Here is a 21960-nt window from a genome sequence, read left to right as displayed (position 1 = left end):
GCTATTATTAGTGGGCGGGGCACTAGCGCCTACCATAGCCAATTAGAACGTGAGAAAAAAGCCGACGTCAGAACATTAATTCAAAGGCGGGATGATGAAAGTCCTGCCAATGAGGTAAGAGGCGGCCTGCCGTGCTGTCCAATCACATAACGCCTGGCATGTGACGCTTCTCTAGAGAAGGTTTGAGTATCGAGAGGCGGGCTCTGTCGTCAGCTTGATTGGCAGGGATTTAGTCCAATAGCAGGGCGTTCTCGCATAAGCAACAGACCTGTAGCTGAGTCTATTATGAGAACAGTGAGCACGGGTGCCTCAGTGGGTCAATTTCTCCAACATGAGTTCTCAGAGGGGAAACGTGCAACGCTCGAGGCCTCAGAAACACCGCAATGTGACCGTATATAAGAACGACAAGTATGACAGCAGCGCAAAAACCAAGGTGAGCTCGGCAGGGGAGTCCTTAATGGAGGTCTATGGGGTTAGAGATAGGAACTGTAGTAAAATGTCTGCTCTATGATCACCACTATGTATTCTATAGCTCCAGGTCTGAAGGCATTTCCTCATACATGTTGCATGTAGTGATGTAACTTACCTCTTTTGAACGCTATTTACAGTCTTGTGTTTTGTTTTTATGCCGATGAACAGGCTGTAATCTATTTAACCTATCTAACTTCCTTTAAATAGAAAACAGGCTGTGAAGTTCCCACCAGGGGTGTAAGGGGTTGCAGAGGTAATTCACTACTGGGCTCTGGAGGCCCAAATGTCCTGAACAGCATAAGAAGACATCGCTATTACAGATAGTGCTTGAGAAGTGGGAGCCTAGTTCTAGATTTTGCTTTAGGGCCCAGTTCACACTTGCGGCCCTGTCCACCCTCTGGGTTTCCGTCCTAATCCCCAGAGAAACTGCATAGGGGGAGCTTGCTGGTAATCCGTTTAAAAAGCATTCATTTCAATGGGTTTTTAAGGGGGAGTTCACACGGTGTAAAGTGGCGCGCAATCTGGCACGTATATGCATGTCAGCAGTTTGCGCGCTCAAAAAGATCCCATTGAAATCAATGGGAGTTACGATCGTATACAGCGCATAATTTTGCGGCGGATCTTTTTGAGTGCGCAAACTGCTAAAGCAAACCGTTGGTGTCCGTACGCAGCCTCTCTGCCGTGAAATTGGTTTGTTTTGTTTTTTTTGCACAGACACAAAGTTGGACATGCAGCATTTTGTGTCCATGCAAAAAAAATAAAAAAAAGTTTTCACCCCTAAACTGTGTGTGCAAAACTCAAAAAGTCACAATTTTTTTTGTAAAAATCTTTACTTGTGCAAAAAACTGTCTCTAGTAGAAAGGATATGATGACCATCCATGGTAAATGTACAAGATGCACTAGCTCCGTATGATGCCTTTCAGTGCTGGACCACCATTTTTTCCAAGCAGATAGTACGAAAGGCCAAGCTACTGCTTCGTAGTCACCTCAGATAGTATTCACAGAGTAAGGGTGAGTTCACACTGAGTATACGCCAGCTTATTCTGAGCGTAAAACACATTCAGAATCGGCGGCGTATAAAGCAGTTCCCATTCATTTCAATGGGAGCCGGCATACAAGCGCTCCCCATAGAAATGAATGGGCTGCTTTATTCACTACGAGCACTCCCATTGAAGTGAATGGAAAGTGCCCGCGTGTACATGAGTTGTACATGTGGGCGTTTTCCATTCACTTCAATGGGAGTGCTCGTAGTGAATAAAGCAGCCCATTCATTTCTATGGGGAGCGCTCGTATGCCGGCTCCCATAGAAATGAATGGGAGCTGCTTTATACGCCGCTGATTCTGAATGTGTTTTACGCTCAGAATAAGCTGGCGTATACTCAGTGTGAACTCACCCTAAGCGTGTGCTGTACAGATTGCCAGGTTGCAATAGTCCAAGGAAAACTTAGCTAGACCCATGGGGAAATTATTAATAAATGTTGTATCAGACTCACTGACCATAAAACTAGCAGAAAGGGTAAGACAGATTTTCCATTACCAAAGATGTTATTGCTTGTAAGCATCGTGTCAGCTATGTTTCAGAATAATTAATAATGTACCCCCTTTATGCAGGAGAGGGGACCCTTACATTCTTAACCAGAACTCAAGTGGATTTATGAGTTGGGGATTTGTGATGGAGCACTTTTGGATGATGACATTTATGTTTATGCATTTATTTCAAGGACCAATCTTGGAATAGTAAATTCCCCATAGTTAGGGCTCTTCATACCCTGATGTTTGCCAGGACCTGGTATGAGATGGGGATATTAGAACACAGCACACAATTTAGACAGCAGATGGGAATCTGATTATCAAAACACTTCTTGGGTCAAAGCTCAGACCTGTGGAGGGTCTGTCATGTTTTTAGAATATTTATGGAAATCAGCATAATGTGCCATCTCACAATTTGTTAATAGATGATGGTAGGTGTGAAAATTATAGGACCTAAAACAGATGAATTGTGATGTGAATGTCCCCAACAGCTCCTATGGTTTCCATTAATTTCAAAGGATTGGACAGACCCTCCACAGTCTTCTGTTTTGAAGTGTTTTCTGATCATCAGACTCCCCCTTATTGTCTAAATTCTCTGATGTAGTTCTTACAAAAAGTAGTTCTCTGGGACAGACAGTTCTTTGAAAGGTGGTGCGTAGTGTAGAAAAATATTCTTTAACTAAGTCTTTTGCAGAGAAATCTTGCAGGATTGCCCCCTTGGGTGTAGGAAAGCCTAGTCATAACTTTGTGCATAATGCCTATGAGGCACAACAGAAATATTGTACACTTTCTGCTTGTTCCTATACATATTAGAGTATGTTCAAATGGAGTTTTTTGCAAGCTCCAAAAATCTGATTCAGGAATTAGGAAACTTTTTTTGATGCAGTTTTTACATGATGTGGTTTTCGGCACTTTTTTTTTTTTTTTTAATCAGCACACTGTATGGATCTGGAAACTTCTCTTTAAAAAAAAGTGCTAGCAGTTTTTGATGCATTTTTTTTTTCCAAAACCGCACCAAAAAACGCATTGCGTTTTGTCCACCTCCCATTGACTTCAATGGGTTTTTCCAGGTGGAATTCGCCTGAAGATAGGCCAAGCACTAGAGGAAAAAAACTGCTAGTGACTTCCATTGAAATGAATGGGAAGTGTTTTTTCAGGCGGATTCCGCATCAAAATCTGCCTGCAAAACACTGTGTATAGCTCATTGCTGAGGGTTCACCTGCTGAATTTCTAGTGATCCTAGTTGTTGGGGAACTTGCCTCACAAGGGATTGTCCTTAGGGTTAACTCCTTTTAACAAGGCATTTTGTATAACCAGTCTCACACTTTAGGAATGATTTCTTGCTGTAAGAACTGTGGAACTTTATAGAAACCATTTCTTTTCCATTTTTCTAAGGCTATACTTACCGGTACTTTATTTATTTTTTGTATTTTCAGAATCATGGCTGTTTTTTTTTACAGAAATCACAGTAAAAAAAAAAAAAAAAAGTCACGAGTGACTACGCCTTAAGCGTTTGCATTTTAACTGCATAGTATTGGAATACTCTGTATGTGACCTTTTGATGTGTCTTGATTCATCCACCGCCCACCCTCTTCTTACATGACTTACCCAGCTGTCCACTCCTTGCATAATGATATCAGTGACTATGACAATAGGGATGTTGCTTGCATAATAGGTTTGGATAATTAACTGAATTGATCTTCCTCCCTCTATGAGGCTGCTGATCTATAACCATGTACTTATCGCTTCCTCTCTGACGTTTGTATCTTATAACAAGATGTACATTGGTTTTGTTCTTATCAAATACTGTACTTTTTATGAGAGAATGGTGCAGTGAAAGACTTAGAGTTCTATTAAATAAGCATGTTTTACTTGCGCATTTACTTACACGTGGTGGTGTTTTGGGGGGTTTTCTACTCAAAAATGGTAAATATATTAGAACCAGTAAAAATGTACATACACCTGAACACTGTCAGTGTCTTAGGGTCGGTTCACATCTGCTTTTGTATTCCGTCCAGGAAGAGTCTGCATGGAGACGCCCCGAACGGAATACAAACGCAATTACAAGTGCTGGGCTGTAAAAGCACACAGACCCCATAGACTATAATGGGATCCGTGTGCTTGCCGCGCGCTACCCGCACGAATCATGCGGACAGGAAAGTAGATTGGGAACTACTTTCCTGTCTGCATGATCCCTGAGGAGATCTGGCGGTAAGCCCACGGACCCCGTTATAGTCTATGGGTCCGTGTGTTTTTACAGAACAGCGCTTTGCACTTGCGTTTGGAATTCCGTTTGGGGGATAGGGGGTATATTGTGGCTCCATCACTGTACCCAGTTGTGGATCCGCAAAGTATTAAGGTTAAATTGCCGTGTGGACACTTTGCAAAAAATTAATGGGTTTTGGGTTGCAGTTTGGCCACTGCTCTAGGCTTTACTATTTCGTTTCTGGGTTGGGAATACAGATTTTTCTTAACATGCAACAATTTTTTAGCAGCACATTGTTCTACTGCTTATGATTATAGAGATGAGCGAGTAGTTTCGAATAGCACGCTCCCAAAGGAATGAATGGACGCAGCCGGGGCCGGCGTCCTGCTGCTTAACCCCCTGTGCACCCGCCACTCCCATTCATTCCTATCTACTGTTTCGAATAGTACTCGTTCATCTCTTCAAACTGAAAATGCTTAATTTTATTGAATCTAGAAGGCAATACCTCATCAGCTGTTTGTATTCCTGACCTAGAGATGGATACAGGAGATTGGCAGGTCATCTATTTCCTTTGCATTATTTGTTACTTTGTGTGCAGTGGAGTGTCCAATGTTTGCTTGTCCAGTTTAGTAAATGGTGACCATTGGACTATATATGATTACAGCTAAAAGGAACAATATTTTTAGACAATTGTTAAGTATACTGTATTTACGTTCTCACTTTTGCCTTTTAGAAGATAAACTCCAAACAACATGATGGAGTATGTCAACACTGTAAAGATGTGCTGGAATGGCGAGTGAAATTCAACAAGTACAAGCCACTGTCTCAGCCTAAAAAGTGGTAAGTGACAGTAATGTGCTTCCTTGCTGCTGCCATTCCACAGCAAGGGAATTTACACAGCCTCTGCAAGCTTCCTGCTAATGCCTTTAGGGAAAACCTGAATGAGCTGGAAAACAATAAAGCTTTTATCTGAAATCTGAAACTTCTTGCATAAAGCGCGTGCCTGGAACATTTGCATAGCATAGAAAATCATTCTTGAAAGAGATCCATCATTCAAAGAGGCTGTGATGTAACATGAAACATATCCTAAAAAGGGAAATACACCTGCAAGGCCAGTTTGTTTTACCTTTGAGTAAGAGTACCATTTATGTTATATTCATAGGCGCATTGTCTTAACTAATTCAACATGACTCGGTTTAAGGGTTTCTCAGGACTCTAAGGTTATTTAAATTTGTAGACAATTAAAAGGCATTTTTGGTGAGTACAGATAATTAAAGGGAGTCTATCATTGCAGTAACGGATTTTTTACTGACCCCACGTTGGAATAGCCTTTATAAAAGCTGTTCTACTCCTACCTTTATTTGTTTTCTCTTCCCTGTTGTTTTTGAATGGTGTAGTTTTATAAATGTATGCAAATAATGCTCAGAGACGACAAATGGTGTTCCCCCTGTGCTCAGAGCACAACTTCGTCTTCCCCTCAACTCCGCCTCTCTTCTGTTTATGATGCCCCCTGGTTCTTCTGTTGTTGGCTTCTGAGCAGCTTCTGACTCTACCCTGTCTTTTTATGGTAAAAAAAAACCCAAGATGGGCATACATGATAAATATAAACTTAAAACCACTAACTCTTATGCGCACCTGGATGTACAATTACATCCTTTTGCATGTGACTAAATATGCTGGCCGCTCTGAAACAGAGCCGCCGCACTAGCTGCCGGGTCTGTGCTGTTTCATTCAGCAGGGACCTGGCAGCATTGCTCGTGATCAGAAATGGCTCTTATCATGGGTATTGAACCATATATGAGTAGTTACGTTCACTTTTTTAATATTTAATCTTCAGCAACGAGGCGGCGCGGTCGCAGGAAGCGTCCCATTACCATGGCAGCCTTCTGAAGGCTCCCAGCCCTGCCATAGTATTGTAACTACTGAAGCCTGCCTGCTTACATAGGAACGATTGCCATAGACTGCAATACAGTAATCCCTCCCTCAAAATAGTTGTGGCAATCCTCTTGTGGTGCTGTCATGGAGGGCATTTGAGAAAATAGAATTAGTACTTACTGGTGTAGCCCTCTGTGACAGACCCTGATTTCCCTCCTCTTTATCTAGATTATATTTAGTTTGGGATATACTAATAGTGGTCCTCTGGAATACATTGAAGAGTCAGGTAGGGAAAGGCTATTTAACCTCTTGTGCTTTTTCTCTGTTCCTAATAGGGGTTAGATACAACCTCCTGTGGTGCTGTCATGGAGGGCTACACTAAAAACCGAATTATATATGTTTATGATCAGGTACTTATCAGAAACCCAGGCTTGAGTTAATGTGTCTGGGTTATGTCCCTGAACAAGAAAATAATCAGCCCACAATAAGGAAATGTTTATGGTAAGACTGTCATCACTAAGATTTCTACAAAATTTATTATGGTAGTATTTATGGGACAACACCCGTTCTCCTTCCCATAGTTCTGAATGTGTCTTGCTTAGGGTTTGAGCACATTACAATTCATCCCCAGCAGGATGAGTCCAGGAAGACTGCAGAGATAGTCACTTAAACGGCTCTAACTAGGGGCTAGAGGGCTAGAGCTAAGTATCTTGGCTTTAAAACAAGACCAAGATCATATCTGCATCCCAACTACATATGTGGAGGAGGGGGTACCATGGACTTTTATTCATGAGTTGACCGTCCCATTATCAAGAAGAGAGCATATTTAATCCCTTATATGGTGCGGTCAATGCTACAGCACCTAAGTGGTTTTTACAGAAAAAAAAAAGTAAAAATTAGACTTTCTCCACCCATAACCCACTTTACCCAATGGACATTAGATGGCAGCATTATTTTCAATGCCAGTCTGGTTAAAAAACAAAAAACGGTTTCGCCACGGAGAGCATAAAACGGGCGCTCACGGGTGGACACTTTCCAAACCCATTCAAATGACTGCAGGTTTCCGTCTCTTGCCTAGTTTTGGGCAGGAAACTGAAGCCTGCATAACGGAGACCGGGGCGCGGATGTGAACCTGGCCATAACTGTGAACAGTGGACGTTTTGTACCTTTGTCGCCTGAATGCAGGCTAAGGGCCCGTTCACAGGGGCACAGAGGGGGGCGGATTATGGCGCGTAATCCACGTCATAATCCGCCCCTTCACAATGGTGGTCTATGGAGACCGCTAGCGTTCCTTTTTCCGCTAGCGGCATGTTGCCGTAAGCGGAAAAAAGAAGCGAGATGCCCTTTCTTCAAGCAGATTCCGTGGCAGCAACCTCAGGGGTCGGCCCATTCATTTGAGCCGATTCTGGAGGGGGAAGCCACGACGGCGACAGTCGTGGCAGGCGGAGTTTGACCCGAGAGTAATGCGGCTCGCCGTGTCACTCTCTGTGCCAAAATCCGCCCCACCACCCCCCGTGTGAACTAGCCCTATAGCTTCATGCACATGACCGAGTGTGCATGCTGTCAATGGAGAGGCCCGACGATCTGTTCAGGTGTCTATTGTGCAGGACCTATCCTGCTCGTTGTCATCAGAACAGAACCCCCCCCCCCCCCCTCCTTTATTGAAGTCAATGGAGGACAGTAAGCACTTGCATATGCAGGATTAGTTCACCTTCTTGTTATATTACTGTTGAGTTTGAGTATTAAATAACTGGAAGATGAGTGCCCATGCCTCTATGTAACACATAATCCACTGTTAATCATGCAAGTCCACCTCAAGGTTATTTTAATAACATTTGTTATGCAATATGATCATCTTCTTTGAATGATCAGTCCAGAAGTAGTTTCATTACAGGATATTGATTTCTGGAGACAACAAGCTTTTGTCCTTGATCCCAAGTTTGTGTTTTAAGTTCCCTGTATAAATAGTTATAGTCAAGCTGGTCATAAATATGAGGCGAGAATGATAAAATATTCCAATGTTTGGTTGTTCCACAATGGTTTTACATTATACTTGATGGTCTAATAAATGTTCATGACCACTTCCTTAAGGCTACTAGAGCGTAAAGTTCTGAACCCAGCGTAGTCATACTCCGTTCTAGGGCTGATGTTGCTCTCCCTTATTATTATGGGCTGTTTCTCATTGCTGGTCGGACAGTTATAGTACAATCGTTTGGTTAGAAATGGGAAATAATACATAACCAGTCAATGTTTCACTTTAAGTGAGGACACCAGCAGTCTGAGCACTAGACCAAATGATGATCACCATAAAGGCGCTTTGTTAGTTATATTCTACAAAGAAGGATTACATCTGTTGCCACTTTACATACAGACATTCTTTATCTTGAATGTTCTTACTCCTTCATATGCACTAGCTCCATATGTTCTGGTCCAGGGGTGACTTGGCAAATATAGTGCTTGTCCACAGAATCTTCCGTTTTCCAGGATAACCTGTTTTTGTGATATGAAGCTGAGCAAGGTGAAGAAAACCTTGCTCTCCTGTCCCTGGACCTCCAGTTTCTCCCACCGCGTTGCAGGCTTGTTGCTCCAGTCTTGTTTTGGTGCAATTCTCTGCTGCAGGTGACCACTGAGGCCAGTCAGCGGCCTAATAAAGGAATAGGGACATCACTCACAAATGTCACCTGTGACATCCCATGTGCTTTCCTGGGGCTGCTGGTCGTGTGTGGCAGGGACTGATCAGTAGTACTCTGACCTTGCTCCATTCTGGTTCTGCTCCATTCTTTGTATCAACTGCTAAAAACTGCTGTTTCATGGGGTGCTGGTTTTGGACTCTCACTGAACTGATATTGATGATTTAGTATAGGTCATCTCTATTATATCCTGGAGACACCTTTATAGGGGTTATGTATTAGTGCTGCCAAGGGGCTCATAAAAATAACAAAGCCATCAATAGTACATATTAAAAAAAATTAGTAAAAATATGAGCCTTATAACTCATTTTAACCCCTTCTGGACATTTGGCGTAATAGTACAGCAGATGTTGGGTGTTTAAATATAGTGGCTGCCATAGCGACTGGGTCTCTTCTGTATTATACAGTAGAGAGACCCAGTGCTAATGCTTGCGGTCAGTGCCCGGCCATATTGGGATTGTTCGGCATACAGAACGAGATCCAGGGATCGTCGGCACTGTCAGTATTTTGCAATGCTTTAGCACTGTAATGTATTGCATTAGTGATCGGAACCCCTAGGATTCAAGACCACTAGGGTATTTTTCTAGTATTGTAAACACCATAGCAGGAAAAAAAAACTCCAAAAGTGCAGAACAACCTTTTTTTTTTGGGGGGGGGGGGGGGGATTTTTTTCGCAGTTTCGCCTCTGATAAAAATTTGAATAAGTCATCAAAGCAATAGATATTCAACAAAAACGGTATACCTAAAAAGTACATTTGGGCCTGCAAAACAAGGCGCCCTATGCACTCCCATACAGAAAAATATAAAAGTTATAAGTGTCAGAATATGGCAACTTTTTGAAATAACATTTTTTTGCAATTTTTTTTGTTGTTAAAATGTAAACAACCTATATATACTTGGTATCCCCAAAATTGCACTGAAACTTAGAATACAGTTGACATGTTATTTTGGCTGCAGATTGAATGCCATATAAACGAAGCCCGTAAGAAAGTTGCACAAATGCAATTTCTCAGATTCTACCCCATTCTGAATTTTATTTTTTTTCCAGCTTCCCAGTAAATTTTACAATAATAAATGGTTCCATTATGAAGAACAATTTGTCCCGCCAAAAACATTAGGCCCTCACATGACTCGAAAACGGAAAAATAAAAATGTAATGGGGTTTGGAAGGCGGAGTCAAAAACGAAAATCTAAAATTCTGGTGGGCGAAAACGAACAGAACCCTGCAGAATATGCATTGAAACCTACTAATGTGATCAAAATTTCTAGAAGCTTTCTATCACAACCAAATGTAGTAGCATAAATGACGCAATTTGGCCACGGCAGAAATGCTGTGGCAAAAATTAGTGCATTACAGTACCTGTGAAGTTGATGGGATTCTGGTTAATACTAGAGATGAGCGAACAGTGTTCTATCGAACACATGTTCGATCGGATATCAGGGTGTTCGCCATGTTCGAATCGAATCGAACACCACGTGGTAAAGTGCGCCAAAATTCGATTCCCCTCCCACCTTCCCTGGCGCCTTTTTTGCACCAATAACAGCGCAGGGGAGGTGGGACAGGAACTACGACACTGGGGGCATTGAAAAAAATTGGAAAAAGTCATTGGCTGCCGAAATCAGGTGACCTCCATTTTAGACGAATAGTGGATTTCAAATCCGGGTCATATGAGAATGTGAACTTTGTGACTATGAGACAGGGATAGCTGTACAGGCAGGGATAGCTAGGGATAACCTTTATTTAGGGGGGAATGTTATTAAAAATAACTTTTTGGGGCTCTATCGGGTGTGTAATTGTGATTTTTGTGAGATAAACTTTTTCCCATAGGGATGCATTGGCCAGCGCTGATTGGCCAAATTCCGTACTCTGGCCAATCAGTGCTGGCCAATGCATTCTATTAGCTTGATGAAGCAGAGTGTGCACAAGGGTTCAAGCGCACCCTCGGCTCTGATGTAGCAGAGCCGAGGCTGCACAAGGGTTCAAGCGCACCCTCGGCTCTGATGTAGGAGAGCCGAGGGTGCACTTGAACCCTTGTGCACCCTCAGCTCTGCTACATCAGAGCCGAGGGTGCGCTTGAACCCTTGTGCACACTCTGCTTCATCAAGCTAATAGAATGCATTGGCCAGCGCTGATTGGCCAATGTATTCTATTAGCCTGATGAAGTAGAGCTGAATGTGTGTGCTAAGCACACACATTCAGCTCTACTTCATCGGGCTAATAGAATGCATTGGCCAGCGCTGATTGGCCAGAGTACGGAACTCGACCAATCAGCGCTGGCTCTGCTGGAGGAGGCGGAGTCTAAGATCGCTCCACACCAGTCTCCATTCAGGTCCGACCTTAGACTCCGCCTCCTCCGGCAGAGCCAGCGCTGATTGGCCGAAGGCTGGCCAATGCATTCCTATGCGAATGCAGAGACTTAGCAGTGCTGAGTCAGTTTTGCTCAACTACACATCTGATGCACACTCGGCACTGCTACATCAGATGTAGCAATCTGATGTAGCAGAGCCGAGGGTGCACTAGAACCCCTGTGCAAACTCAGTTCACGCTAATAGAATGCATTGGCCAGCGCTGATTGGCCAATGCATTCTATTAGCCCGATGAAGTAGAGCTGAATGTGTGTGCTAAGCACACACATTCAGCACTGCTTCATCACGCCAATACAATGCATTAGCCAGTGCTGATTGGCCAGAGTACGGAATTCGGCCAATCAGCGCTGGCTCTGCTGGAGGAGGCGGAGTCTAAGATCGCTCCACACCAGTCTCCATTCAGGTCCGACCTTAGACTCCGCCTCCTCCAGCAGAGCCAGCGCTGATTGGCCAGAGTACGGAATTCGGCCAATCAGCGCTGGCTCTGCTGGAGGAGGCGGAGTCTAAGGTCGGACCTGAATGGAGACTGGTGTGGAGCGATCTTAGACTCCGCCTCCTCCAGCAGAGCCAGCGCTGATTGGCCGAATTCCGTACTCTGGCCAATCAGCACTGGCTAATGCATTGTATTGGCGTGATGAAGCAGTGCTGAATGTGTGTGCTTAGCACACACATTCAGCTCTACTTCATCGGGCTAATAGAATGCATTGGCCAATCAGCGCTGGCCAATGCATTCTATTAGCGTGAACTGAGTTTGCACAGGGGTTCTAGTGCACCCTCGGCTCTGCTACATCAGATTGCTACATCTGATGTAGCAGTGCCGAGTGTGCATCAGATGTGTAGTTGAGCAAAACTGACTCAGCACTGCTAAGTCTGCATTCGCATAGGAATGCATTGGCCAGCCTTCGGCCAATCAGCGCTGGCTCTGCCGGAGGAGGCGGAGTCTAAGGTCGGACCTGAATGGAGACTGGTGTGGAGCGATCTTAGACTCCGCCTCCTCCAGCAGAGCCAGCGCTGATTGGCCGAATTCCGTACTCTGGCCAATCAGCACTGGCTAATGCATTGTATTGGCTTGATGAAGCAGTGCTGAATGTGTGTGCTTAGCACACACATTCAGCTCTACTTCATCGGGCTAATAGAATGCATTGGCCAGCGCTGATTGGCCGAATTCCGTACTCTGGCCAATCAGCACTGGCTAATGCATTGTATTGGCTTGATGAAGCAGTGCTGAATGTGTGTGCTTAGCACACACATTCAGCTCTACTTCATCGGGCTAATAGAATGCATTGGCCAATCAGCGCTGGCCAATGCATTCTATTAGCGTGAACTGAGTTTGCACAGGGGTTCTAGTGCACCCTCGGCTCTGCTACATCAGATTGCTACATCTGATGTAGCAGTGCCGAGTGTGCATCAGATGTGTAGTTGAGCAAAACTGACTCAGCACTGCTAAGTCTGCATTCGCATAGGAATGCATTGGCCAGCCTTCGGCCAATCAGCGCTGGCTCTGCCGGAGGAGGCGGAGTCTAAGGTCGGACCTGAATGGAGACTGGTGTGGAGCGATCTTAGACTCCGCCTCCTCCAGCAGAGCCAGCGCTGATTGGCCGAATTCCGTACTCTGGCCAATCAGCACTGGCTAATGCATTGTATTGGCTTGATGAAGCAGTGCTGAATGTGTGTGCTTAGCACACACATTCAGCTCTACTTCATCGGGCTAATAGAATGCATTGGCCAGCGCTGATTGGCCGAATTCCGTACTCTGGCCAATCAGCACTGGCTAATGCATTGTATTGGCTTGATGAAGCAGTGCTGAATGTGTGTGCTTAGCACACACATTCAGCTCTACTTCATCGGGCTAATAGAATGCATTGGCCAGCGCTGATTGGTCGAGTTCCGTACTCTGGCCAATCAGCACTGGCCAATGCATTTCTATGGGGAAAAGTTAGCTTGCGAAAATCGCAAACTGACAGGGATTTCCATGAAATAAAGTGACTTTTATGCCCCCAGACATGCTTCCCCTGCTGTCCCAGTGTCATTCCAGGGTGTTGGTATCATTTCCTGGGGTGTCATAGTGGACTTGGTGACCCTCCAGACACGAATTTGGGTTTCCCCCTTAACGAGTTTATGTTCCCCATAGACTATAATGGGGTTCGAAACCCATTCGAACACTCGAACAGTGAGCGGCTGTTCGAATCGAATTTCGAACCTCGAACATTTTAGTGTTCGCTCATCTCTAGTTAATACCATGCACAGATTACAAGGGGGGGTGGGGGGGAGCTTGCATATTTGTAAATTGCAGCATGTCAATTATACCTATGGAAATGCTGGGGGTTTTCGTATAGATATAGTAGGAATAGAAAGTCCGCTGAGTCTAAAGTGCCCATTCACAATTGATTGGCAGAGATATGCATTTTTGTGAACATGACAAATGGATATACATACAATAGGTTGTCTCTAATGCCATCTAGAGAGAGCTACCTTGAAAGTCGTGATTTGCACACCTTTTCTCTGGGAACATTGATTATATTTACCATACAGTGTTTCCAAATGAAAAAATGGCGCCCCGCAAATGGCAAGTGTTGCTTGCTTTGTGGTCAGTTATACTTGGAAAAGAAATGGGAATGCTGAAAATGTGCAACAATGTTTGTGAAGGCTAAGGGGTTCTTCTGGTCTGGTAGAGAAACTCTAAATTGTGAGTAGATTGGGTGTAGTCTCTTAGACACTGTTAGCACAATGACTCATTGTGACTTTACAAACATATCTAGGAATGTCTTCATTCCATTTCAGGTGAGTAAGCCTGCCACTGCCATATCAGTTCCATTAAGAAAGAAGAAAAAATAACTTTCGAGAAGAAACGAACCTTATCGTTTGGGTTTTATAATACTGATGAGGTAGACTTCCTTTACATGTTTTATAGATTATGACACAGAAAGCCTGTCATCTACAGTACTTAAAGGGGTTGTGTAGGCAAAAATATTATATTTTAAAGGAGATTGGGACCATCTAATATTAAAGAAAGCAGCCCAGTGGATATTCCGAACGAGCTCTGCCCATTCGAACGGCTTAAATGATGGCATATACCGTATTTTATGTCCTTCATTTAATTCCTCCCACCCAATCTGGAGAAATGAATATATCACATTTAGGGTGCATTCACACGGAGTAAAATGGAGTGTATTTTGGAGTGTAATTTTACACGTGTAAAAAATTTACGTGTGTATTTTGGAGCGTTTTTTTACACGTGGCGTTTACGGAGCGTTTTTTGGAGCGTTTACGGAAGCGTGTTTTTCTACACGCGTAAACGCTCCAAAAAAACGCTCCGGAAACTCCACGTGTAAAAAAAAGCTCCAAAATACGCGCGTAAATTTTTTTTTACACGTGTAGAACTACACTCCAAAATAAACTCCATTTTACTCCGTGTGAATGCACCCTTATGCAGTATTTTTTTTTTTTTATGCTTGGTGGTTGTAGTTGTGTTCACAATGAAATACGCCTTGGTATTTATCTCTATCATCCCCTAGTACAAATTACTGGAGACGTTTTATGAATGTTTGGACTTTGTGGGTATGTAGATTCATGAGATACTGGTTGTATAGGCTATTGATAGGATAGAGGTTGCTGTTATGAATATTTGGTGTATCTTCATATAAGATTATATGCCCCGCATTATTATACATTACGTGGTTTTATTTTTCCTTTAATAGGTGATTCTAGTACCGACTGACTAGAACCCTTGGGTGGCTTTATCATTTCATATGCTGGTATGAATCAACATCATGTGTCTTTTTTTTTGTTTGTTTGTCTATACAGTACCTGGGGATATTGGCTAACATTTGGCTCTATCAATTTATGGATCTATCCCTGTGCATTGGGGATTGATCCATTGCTTGCCATTTCATATTATAGATCAGTAATGGAATTATATTACCCCTCCTTGTAAAATAATTGAAATGGGGGGAGGTGAGGATAACCTGCATTATTGCATTAGTACCTGATATTAACCAGTCTGGGATGAGACCTGCTTTATCTGTTTATGTATATATTTATACCTGCATATCCAGAAATTCCTAATTCTGTGCTGTATAGACATTTTGTATATATGAAATTCTCACTGCCTTTACTATAGTCCTCTGATGTGGGGATTAAACACAGCTTTTTGTATATATGGGATGCACGGCTGTAGCGTCCCATGTTATCACGGTAACGAGTGAGCATCTGGATTCTCACCCACAATTGGCTGCTGAACAGACTGAGGAGTTTGGCAGCGCAGCACGTCATTAGAGCCGGCGATCCATCTCCGAGCAGTGTGCCGCTGCCTTCAATGTGGACATACTATAGTACATACTCCGAATGTGTATTGCTGATTTACGTCAGACCCCTGGTGACTATTAACTATAGAAACGCGTAGGGTCTGTTCTTTTAAGGCTTAGACTACTAACTCGGTGCTACCTGTACATGTCAGTGGGTTTCACATATGGGGCTGCTTAATCAGGTTTACTATAGTTTATTCTCAGCGGTTTATACATCTTACAGCTGAGACTAGCTTAGTGGCGATTGCAGCTGATCATATATAGAGGCTTCCAGTGTCCTCTCTAAACTACCATCTAAAGTATTTGTTTTGAGAGGGTGTGGGGTAGACTCCTACACAGTGGTATCTATGTCTCGTCTTGTATTTAGAATATAAAGCTAGAATTGGGGTCCAAGTATTTGGACATAGTAGTGGCTATGTCATTGAACGGTTTCTTTTATCTCACAGATTATTGAGGCTTCCTAGGGGTAGGAATGTGGGATTACGTAAGATAGTCACTGACTGGGAAAGTCACTGACACTGAACCATCTCGTCACAGTCCAATGTCACACACGTGAGTGTGAGGCAAAGAATAATCACTGAACCAATGTGAGATATGCACTAGCCCCCATGGAAAGGATCTGACACTGACAAATAGTGCTTCATGGTTTTCCTCTTGGTGTGGAAGGTTCGATACTGGGGGATTGACCAATAACAGAGTATGCAGGTCAATAAATCCTATCATTGGGGTGGCTGAGTATTAATTAGTATGAGTATTAATAAACACTAAGTTGTTTTTTTTTTTGTTGTTTTTTTTTAGTTTGACCATTCCAATCTGTGAACCATATTTGAATAGGAGAATGGCTACACACCCTCTGTGATTTAGATTTTTTTTTTTTGACATTGTGTTATTATATAATAATAATAATAATAATAATGATGATGTGTCTCTATATATCTATCTATATCTATACATATCTCTCTCTCTCTCTCTCTCGCTCTCTCTCTAATTTTTTATTTTTTTTTCTGTACATGATTATGGGTAACAACCATATTGCATGAGTGGACATTGGAGTCTTCCCACTGTTCAATAATGACTGATCTGGTGACAGACTCTTGTTACCACCATTAAGAGATGTGTTTTAGAGCAACCACGTGGACAATGAAAACCTCTAGACTGGAGATGTTCATTGACTTCTGTGCTTTAGTCTTCTATGCATACTCTCTGTCCTTTGTAGAGGTGATTTTGCAGGATTGGGGAGGGGAAAACTGTAACCATCACCTATTGCAAATGCCAGATCTATAAGTTACATTTCATTGTAATTCTGTGATAATGAAATGACTGCTGAAAAGTGATCTCTACATAAAGGTTAGTGGTCAGAGTGAGAACTGTCACAAATCAGGATAGTTTACAGTATAGACAATGACCGAGGAATCACAAAATTATGTTCACACATTCAGAGATTTTCCTATTATTCAGTGTGTTCTGTAATAAGACTGTCATCTGGCACTGTGAGATTATGAATCAAAGTATTGGCCTTTTAAATCTTTAATATTAAGCAATTATTTCTAACGCTCCTATTTTTACTTTAGTCTTGTCTTCTATGAATTTAACAGTGGGAGACGAGGACAATTGTTTCTATAATTTATCTGATGAACCTAATATAGATATTGCTAGCACTGGCTCATCCTTCTTCATACTCTTTAATGTGATTATTATGATGGAGCTATGTGAATGCAGTTTATGCAAATGAACATGGCGGTATGCTAAGCTAAAAACAGTTACTGCTGCTATAGAACCACTTTAGAAGATCAATGCAACCTTATCTGAGTACATGGGGGACACTCTCAGCACATACTCCCCTTTTTACACCTATTTTTAAATATTTCCTCTGTCAAGTAACTTGATGATATAGAACTTAAAGGGGCTATCCAGGATAAACAATTTATAACAAAGTCCTCCGTGAATCCCCCCGCCAACTTTCTAATGTATCTTTTTTTTACTGTCTTCTGTAGTTTTTCACTAATATATTACATTTTTTACCTTTCCGCTGTAACGGGTCACCGGTATAAGCCACATCTTGACCCGTTATGTTAGTGTAAAGGCCTCGCGCTCCCCCTCCCTAGCCTCATTAGACTTACCATTTCCTCTGGACCTGAGCTGCTGCATCATCCAAGAAAGTCCGCCTCCTCTTCTTTCTTTGTGTGCTGGCTCCCCACACATGCACAATAGTGCCCTGGAAGCCTGCTCACCATACTTAACCAGCTTCTCTTGCTTCTGGTCCGGAGCTGAGCCATAGCTTCTGGCCCGGCTCCAGACAGCATGGGAAGCCTGCAGTGCAGAGCCAGCATCTCCTCTGGTCTAGGCAGACATCAAGAAGAGGAGAAGACATGAAGACAGGTAAGTATGATGGTGGGGAGGGGCTGCGTCATCTATTTGGGAATGGTTACCCTGTTTCCCCAAAAATAAGACCCCTCCCCCCCTTCACCTTCTGGATCACATACAACCGGCAGTCATGCGCTCCGCTAAGGAAGCATCAGCATGACTGCCGATTGTTCCCCGCTCCAGCCGCTGCATAAGACATCCCCCGAAAATAAGAATATATTTCGTTAGATAATTTAATATAAGAAACTGTCTTATTTTCGGGGAAACAGGGTAGTAGTGGGCAGGCTAGCTAGGGAGAGGGAGGGAGGGAGCAAAGCATTATAGTAATTGTAGGCTAGAAGCACAGGAAGCTACAACATGTAAAGATATGCAAATGAGAGCCAGGAGCTCCCAGAGAAACACAGAAATCACTGAAAACAATGCTAAAAGTATTTGGGTGCACTTATTAACCCATTAAAAGCACTAACAGACCTTTTTTAAAAAAAATAAAATAAAATAAATAAATTGCTTATAATAAGTTATCATAAGTGTGTGTATATACACACACACATACAGGTCCTCCAGCGCCCAGTTCTTTGTTCGCAGTATCAGAAATCGCTGTGTTCAGCCTCTTCTGACATCTCTACCAATGCTGTACTCTTGGTCACTTGAGTGGCTCTGCTCCACTGCTGCTGTTTGTACAGATCGGAGCATCAGCAGCAGAGCCCCTGTAATAGTCACTTGGGCTCAGAGAAAGTATATGAGTTGATATATGGTGTTCTGGTTGCATGAGTATATTTTATGGCCCTTTTCTACGACTAGTTCCTTTTCCCTCAACAATTTAAGGTTTGCTTTTTAGCTTGCTATGTGCCAGTATTTTGTGAGTAATTTAGGTATTGTACTCTTTACATTACTGTGTCCCTGTTTTGTGTTCAGTGTGAAATGTCTGCAGAAGACGGTGAAGGAGGCTTATCATATCATATGCAAGCCGTGTGCGCTTCAGCTGGAACTTTGTGCCAAGTGTGGAAAAAAAGAAGACCTTGTTCTGCCGTAAGTAGTGGCTAGAAATGAACAAAGAGTAAGTGTTACACCAGCGCTGCATCACTGATAGCCGCACTGTTACCTTTCTGGTGAGCTCTCTAAGTAACTGGCTGAGATGTTCCAGGAAGGTATAAGGTAACAGGGCCATGAGCACTGGCAGTAGCAGAACTACAGAACCACAAGCGCTTCTATACTGTAAAGAGCCACACACTTATATATAAATTGTATGGAGAACGGCTCAGAAGCTTCTTCATTTAATATCATCCATATTCAATGTATACAATACATGCTGAATATGACTTTCCTGGGTAATAACACATCAAAAACTTCTTTAAAGAAAAAAGTGACTAGATGTTGTAACCAGAACAGTCCCTATTGAACTAGAAGTACAGTTTGATAGCAGAATAAAACGCCTTGTATTGTACCTCGTGGTCAGTGCCTCCAGCATTGTGATATTCACTTTTTTTCCTGATATGCTAATGATTTGATGCAACAAGTGTGCCACCATTGTTGTCATCTCACCGAAGAGCTACCTACCTGCTATAGGTGACAGGGCCAGGCAGTGTACATTTCATCCATAGTAGGGCAGGGAGGGATGTAGCTCTTATAACTATTTTGTGCAATGACTGCAATATACTGATGTCCTCATTGCAGCAAACAACTCATTCACATATCAGAAAAAAGCTAATATATCAGAAAGCAGAAAAAGTGTTTTATTCCTGTGAACCCTAGCTTTCTGACTATGCTTCGAGTTCTATAGGGACTGTTCTGGTGACAGATTCCTTTTAGGAGCATTGAGAAATGTAACCACAGCAGAATTCTTGTATAGTAGGTGAGGCTCTATTGAGATGTCCACTGTGTGGTATTGCTGTTTGCCAAATAATAGCAGTTCATGCATAGCAGCTTCTTTTTCACATGTTTTGTTGAGCAAACAAAAATAATGCAAACAAGGCTAACATTGTACTGACTAAAACATAACTGAACATCTTTAGAAAAGTGAGACTTAATCGGAGCCAAAGTCTACTAGCGTTACATAATCTCCATTTGTTCACCTTTATTTCATATTATGCGCTTTGATATTCTTTGCCATATCATTAGTGCCCCCTGTTGGAAAGACAATCAAATCTGAGTGTCCTGAATATACATTATTTGCTTTACTATTTAGTGCATGATGTAAGGGTTGTCTCATGAAGGCTATAGCACTATATGTGATTCTTCCCCCCCCCCCACACCTTTCGCTGTGTCCCTGTATATGTGTTGTCCCCTGCACAGGTGGCACTAAGGCCAGCCGCACTTCTCTGGGCAGCTGGGTGACCAGTAGCACCACTGTACTGAAAAAACTTAAAAGCCAATACAGCATCCTCTTCACTTCCATGAATGGTGGAGGTCCCAGAGATCAGATGCTTTTTCTAACAATATGTCATCACTTTATAAGGTGATTAATAACTCTTGACGAATTTATAGCCTACATTTCAAAAACAAAAATTTGCTTAAAGGGGTATTCCCATTGCAAGCATCCCATCTATACTATTAGCTTATGTAAATTCAAGAGTTTTCCTAAATACATTGCTTCATTTGTCTGTTTTGTTAGTTATTTCTCCCATTGTTTACACATTGTTTCATTGGTATCTGGCCTGTATCTGATAAGACAGGATGGAGGAATGCAACATATTAACTGAACATGTTTTTTTTTTTTTTTTTTTTTTTTTTTGTCTGTCTTCATTGCAGAATTGCAAAAGAACAGATGGACACACCTGGACATTCTGAAAATGGTGACGGTGCTTGTGATTTAGAAGACGACTTGGATTTCCATGTAGATTTAGAGTCTAGTGAAGACGATGAGGAACTTGATAAGGTCATAAACCGCAAACCATGTCAAAAAGTTGCAAAGACTGGCAGCTGACATTACAGAAAACCCCTATGAGGACCATGAAACATTATTGCCTATGTGGAATGTGTACAGTTTTAGTTGTACTGTACTGTTCTATTTTACTGCATGGGAAGTCAGGTAGCAGGTGCCAAGTCCATACCATTCAACGAACAGCAGATTAACCCCATAGATGGCACATTCAATAGTTACCTCAGTAGCTAAAGGATTCCCAACACTTATTTTCCCTGTGTACTCCAACTCTCTCATATCAAAAAGCAAAAATATTTACATATCATTTGGTATGTATTGCTGTGTCCATTTAAACTAATTCGGGGGGGGGAATATATATTATATAAATGTAAATCAAATTTTTTTTTTTCTAAAGTGTTTTATTGTATTAACATGGCCAAACATAAAAACTTTACAAACTATGTTTTGATGCATCTGTAATTACCTCTACTACAGGTATAAAGCATTTATATTTATTATTACATGTAAATAATGCTTTAAAAATGTATTTTCTCGCCTCAAAGTGAAATAAGTGGAAGCAATTTAAAACTTATGTTTACTCCAGAATGATCTGTTTTATTATTACATAAAATTATACAAATTGGGTATAGCAGCAGTCGTTGAAATCTGGTGTTGGCGCATGTTTTTTTTTTTTTTCTTTCCAAGTTAAACCCCCCCCCCCCAAAAAAAGGAAAAAAAAAAAAAAAAAACCGATATCCTTAAGAGGTTAAAGTGTAGCATGTGTTACAGTATCCCAGTCTCTTAGAATGCTTAAAGGGAAAGTGCTGCTAGGAAATGACCTATTTTCTTAATTCCTGTCTTTTGTCAGAGAATTCCTTGCAGCAGCCATCTCACTTATTATCTCACACAGATTATCACAGCTGTCATGTATATGTAGATAGGACACAAGAATCCACCAGTTGCAATAGCTTATCTATTACCCTCTCTGTGCAGAACATGCCTGGAGAACTTTACCATAAAAGGTAATATGCTCTGCTCCATTGTGTCTATGGCCCATAGTCCATCTGAAGGAGACAGAAAGTCATAAACGATTTTAGGCTTTGTGGCAAGAGTGGGAATTGCAAGATTTTTAGAATTAAATGAAAAAATGTAAATAATAATCATGGAAAATTGAAAAAAAAAATAAAATAAAAAATATTTTCCATGTAAAAAGGAAAGCAAAAAAAAAATATTTTTTTAAATAATCCAAAAAGTCCTTTCTAATGAGCAAAACATATTCATTCTGTTCATGGT

The 21960-nt window shown here is 42.0% G+C and overlaps 1 protein-coding gene across 1 annotated transcript; it reads left to right on the top strand.

The window, feature by feature from the left end:
- The first annotated feature begins 307 nt into the window (after positions 1-307).
- Positions 308-21100, top strand: C1H9orf85 (chromosome 1 C9orf85 homolog). Its single transcript, XM_075263551.1, has 4 exons — positions 308-433; positions 4941-5047; positions 18723-18836; positions 20556-21100. Exons 1-4 carry the CDS (start codon positions 332-334, stop codon positions 20728-20730), a joined length of 498 nt encoding a protein of 165 aa, XP_075119652.1. The 5' UTR covers positions 308-331; the 3' UTR covers positions 20731-21100.
- The last annotated feature ends 860 nt before the right edge of the window (positions 21101-21960 follow it).

This window comes from Leptodactylus fuscus, chromosome 1 (assembly GCF_031893055.1).
Source record: "Leptodactylus fuscus isolate aLepFus1 chromosome 1, aLepFus1.hap2, whole genome shotgun sequence".
NCBI lineage: Eukaryota > Metazoa > Chordata > Amphibia > Anura > Leptodactylidae > Leptodactylus > Leptodactylus fuscus.
Note: the sequence above shows the minus strand (reverse complement) of the source record. Positions and strands in the feature narration are given on the sequence as shown.

What these genes read in the sequence shown, in the direction of transcription:
- C1H9orf85 (XM_075263551.1), top strand. Translation starts at nt 332, where the DNA reads ATGAGTTCTCAGAGGGGAAACGTGCAACGCTCGAGGCCTCAGAAACAC. An exon ending in CTGTCTCAGCCTAAAAAGTG is followed by an intron (nt 5,048 to 18,722) that starts GTAAGTGACAGT and finishes TTTTGTGTTCAG; the next exon opens with TGTGAAATGTCTGCAGAAGA. An exon ending in AAAGAAGACCTTGTTCTGCC is followed by an intron (nt 18,837 to 20,555) that starts GTAAGTAGTGGC and finishes TCTTCATTGCAG; the next exon opens with AATTGCAAAAGAACAGATGG.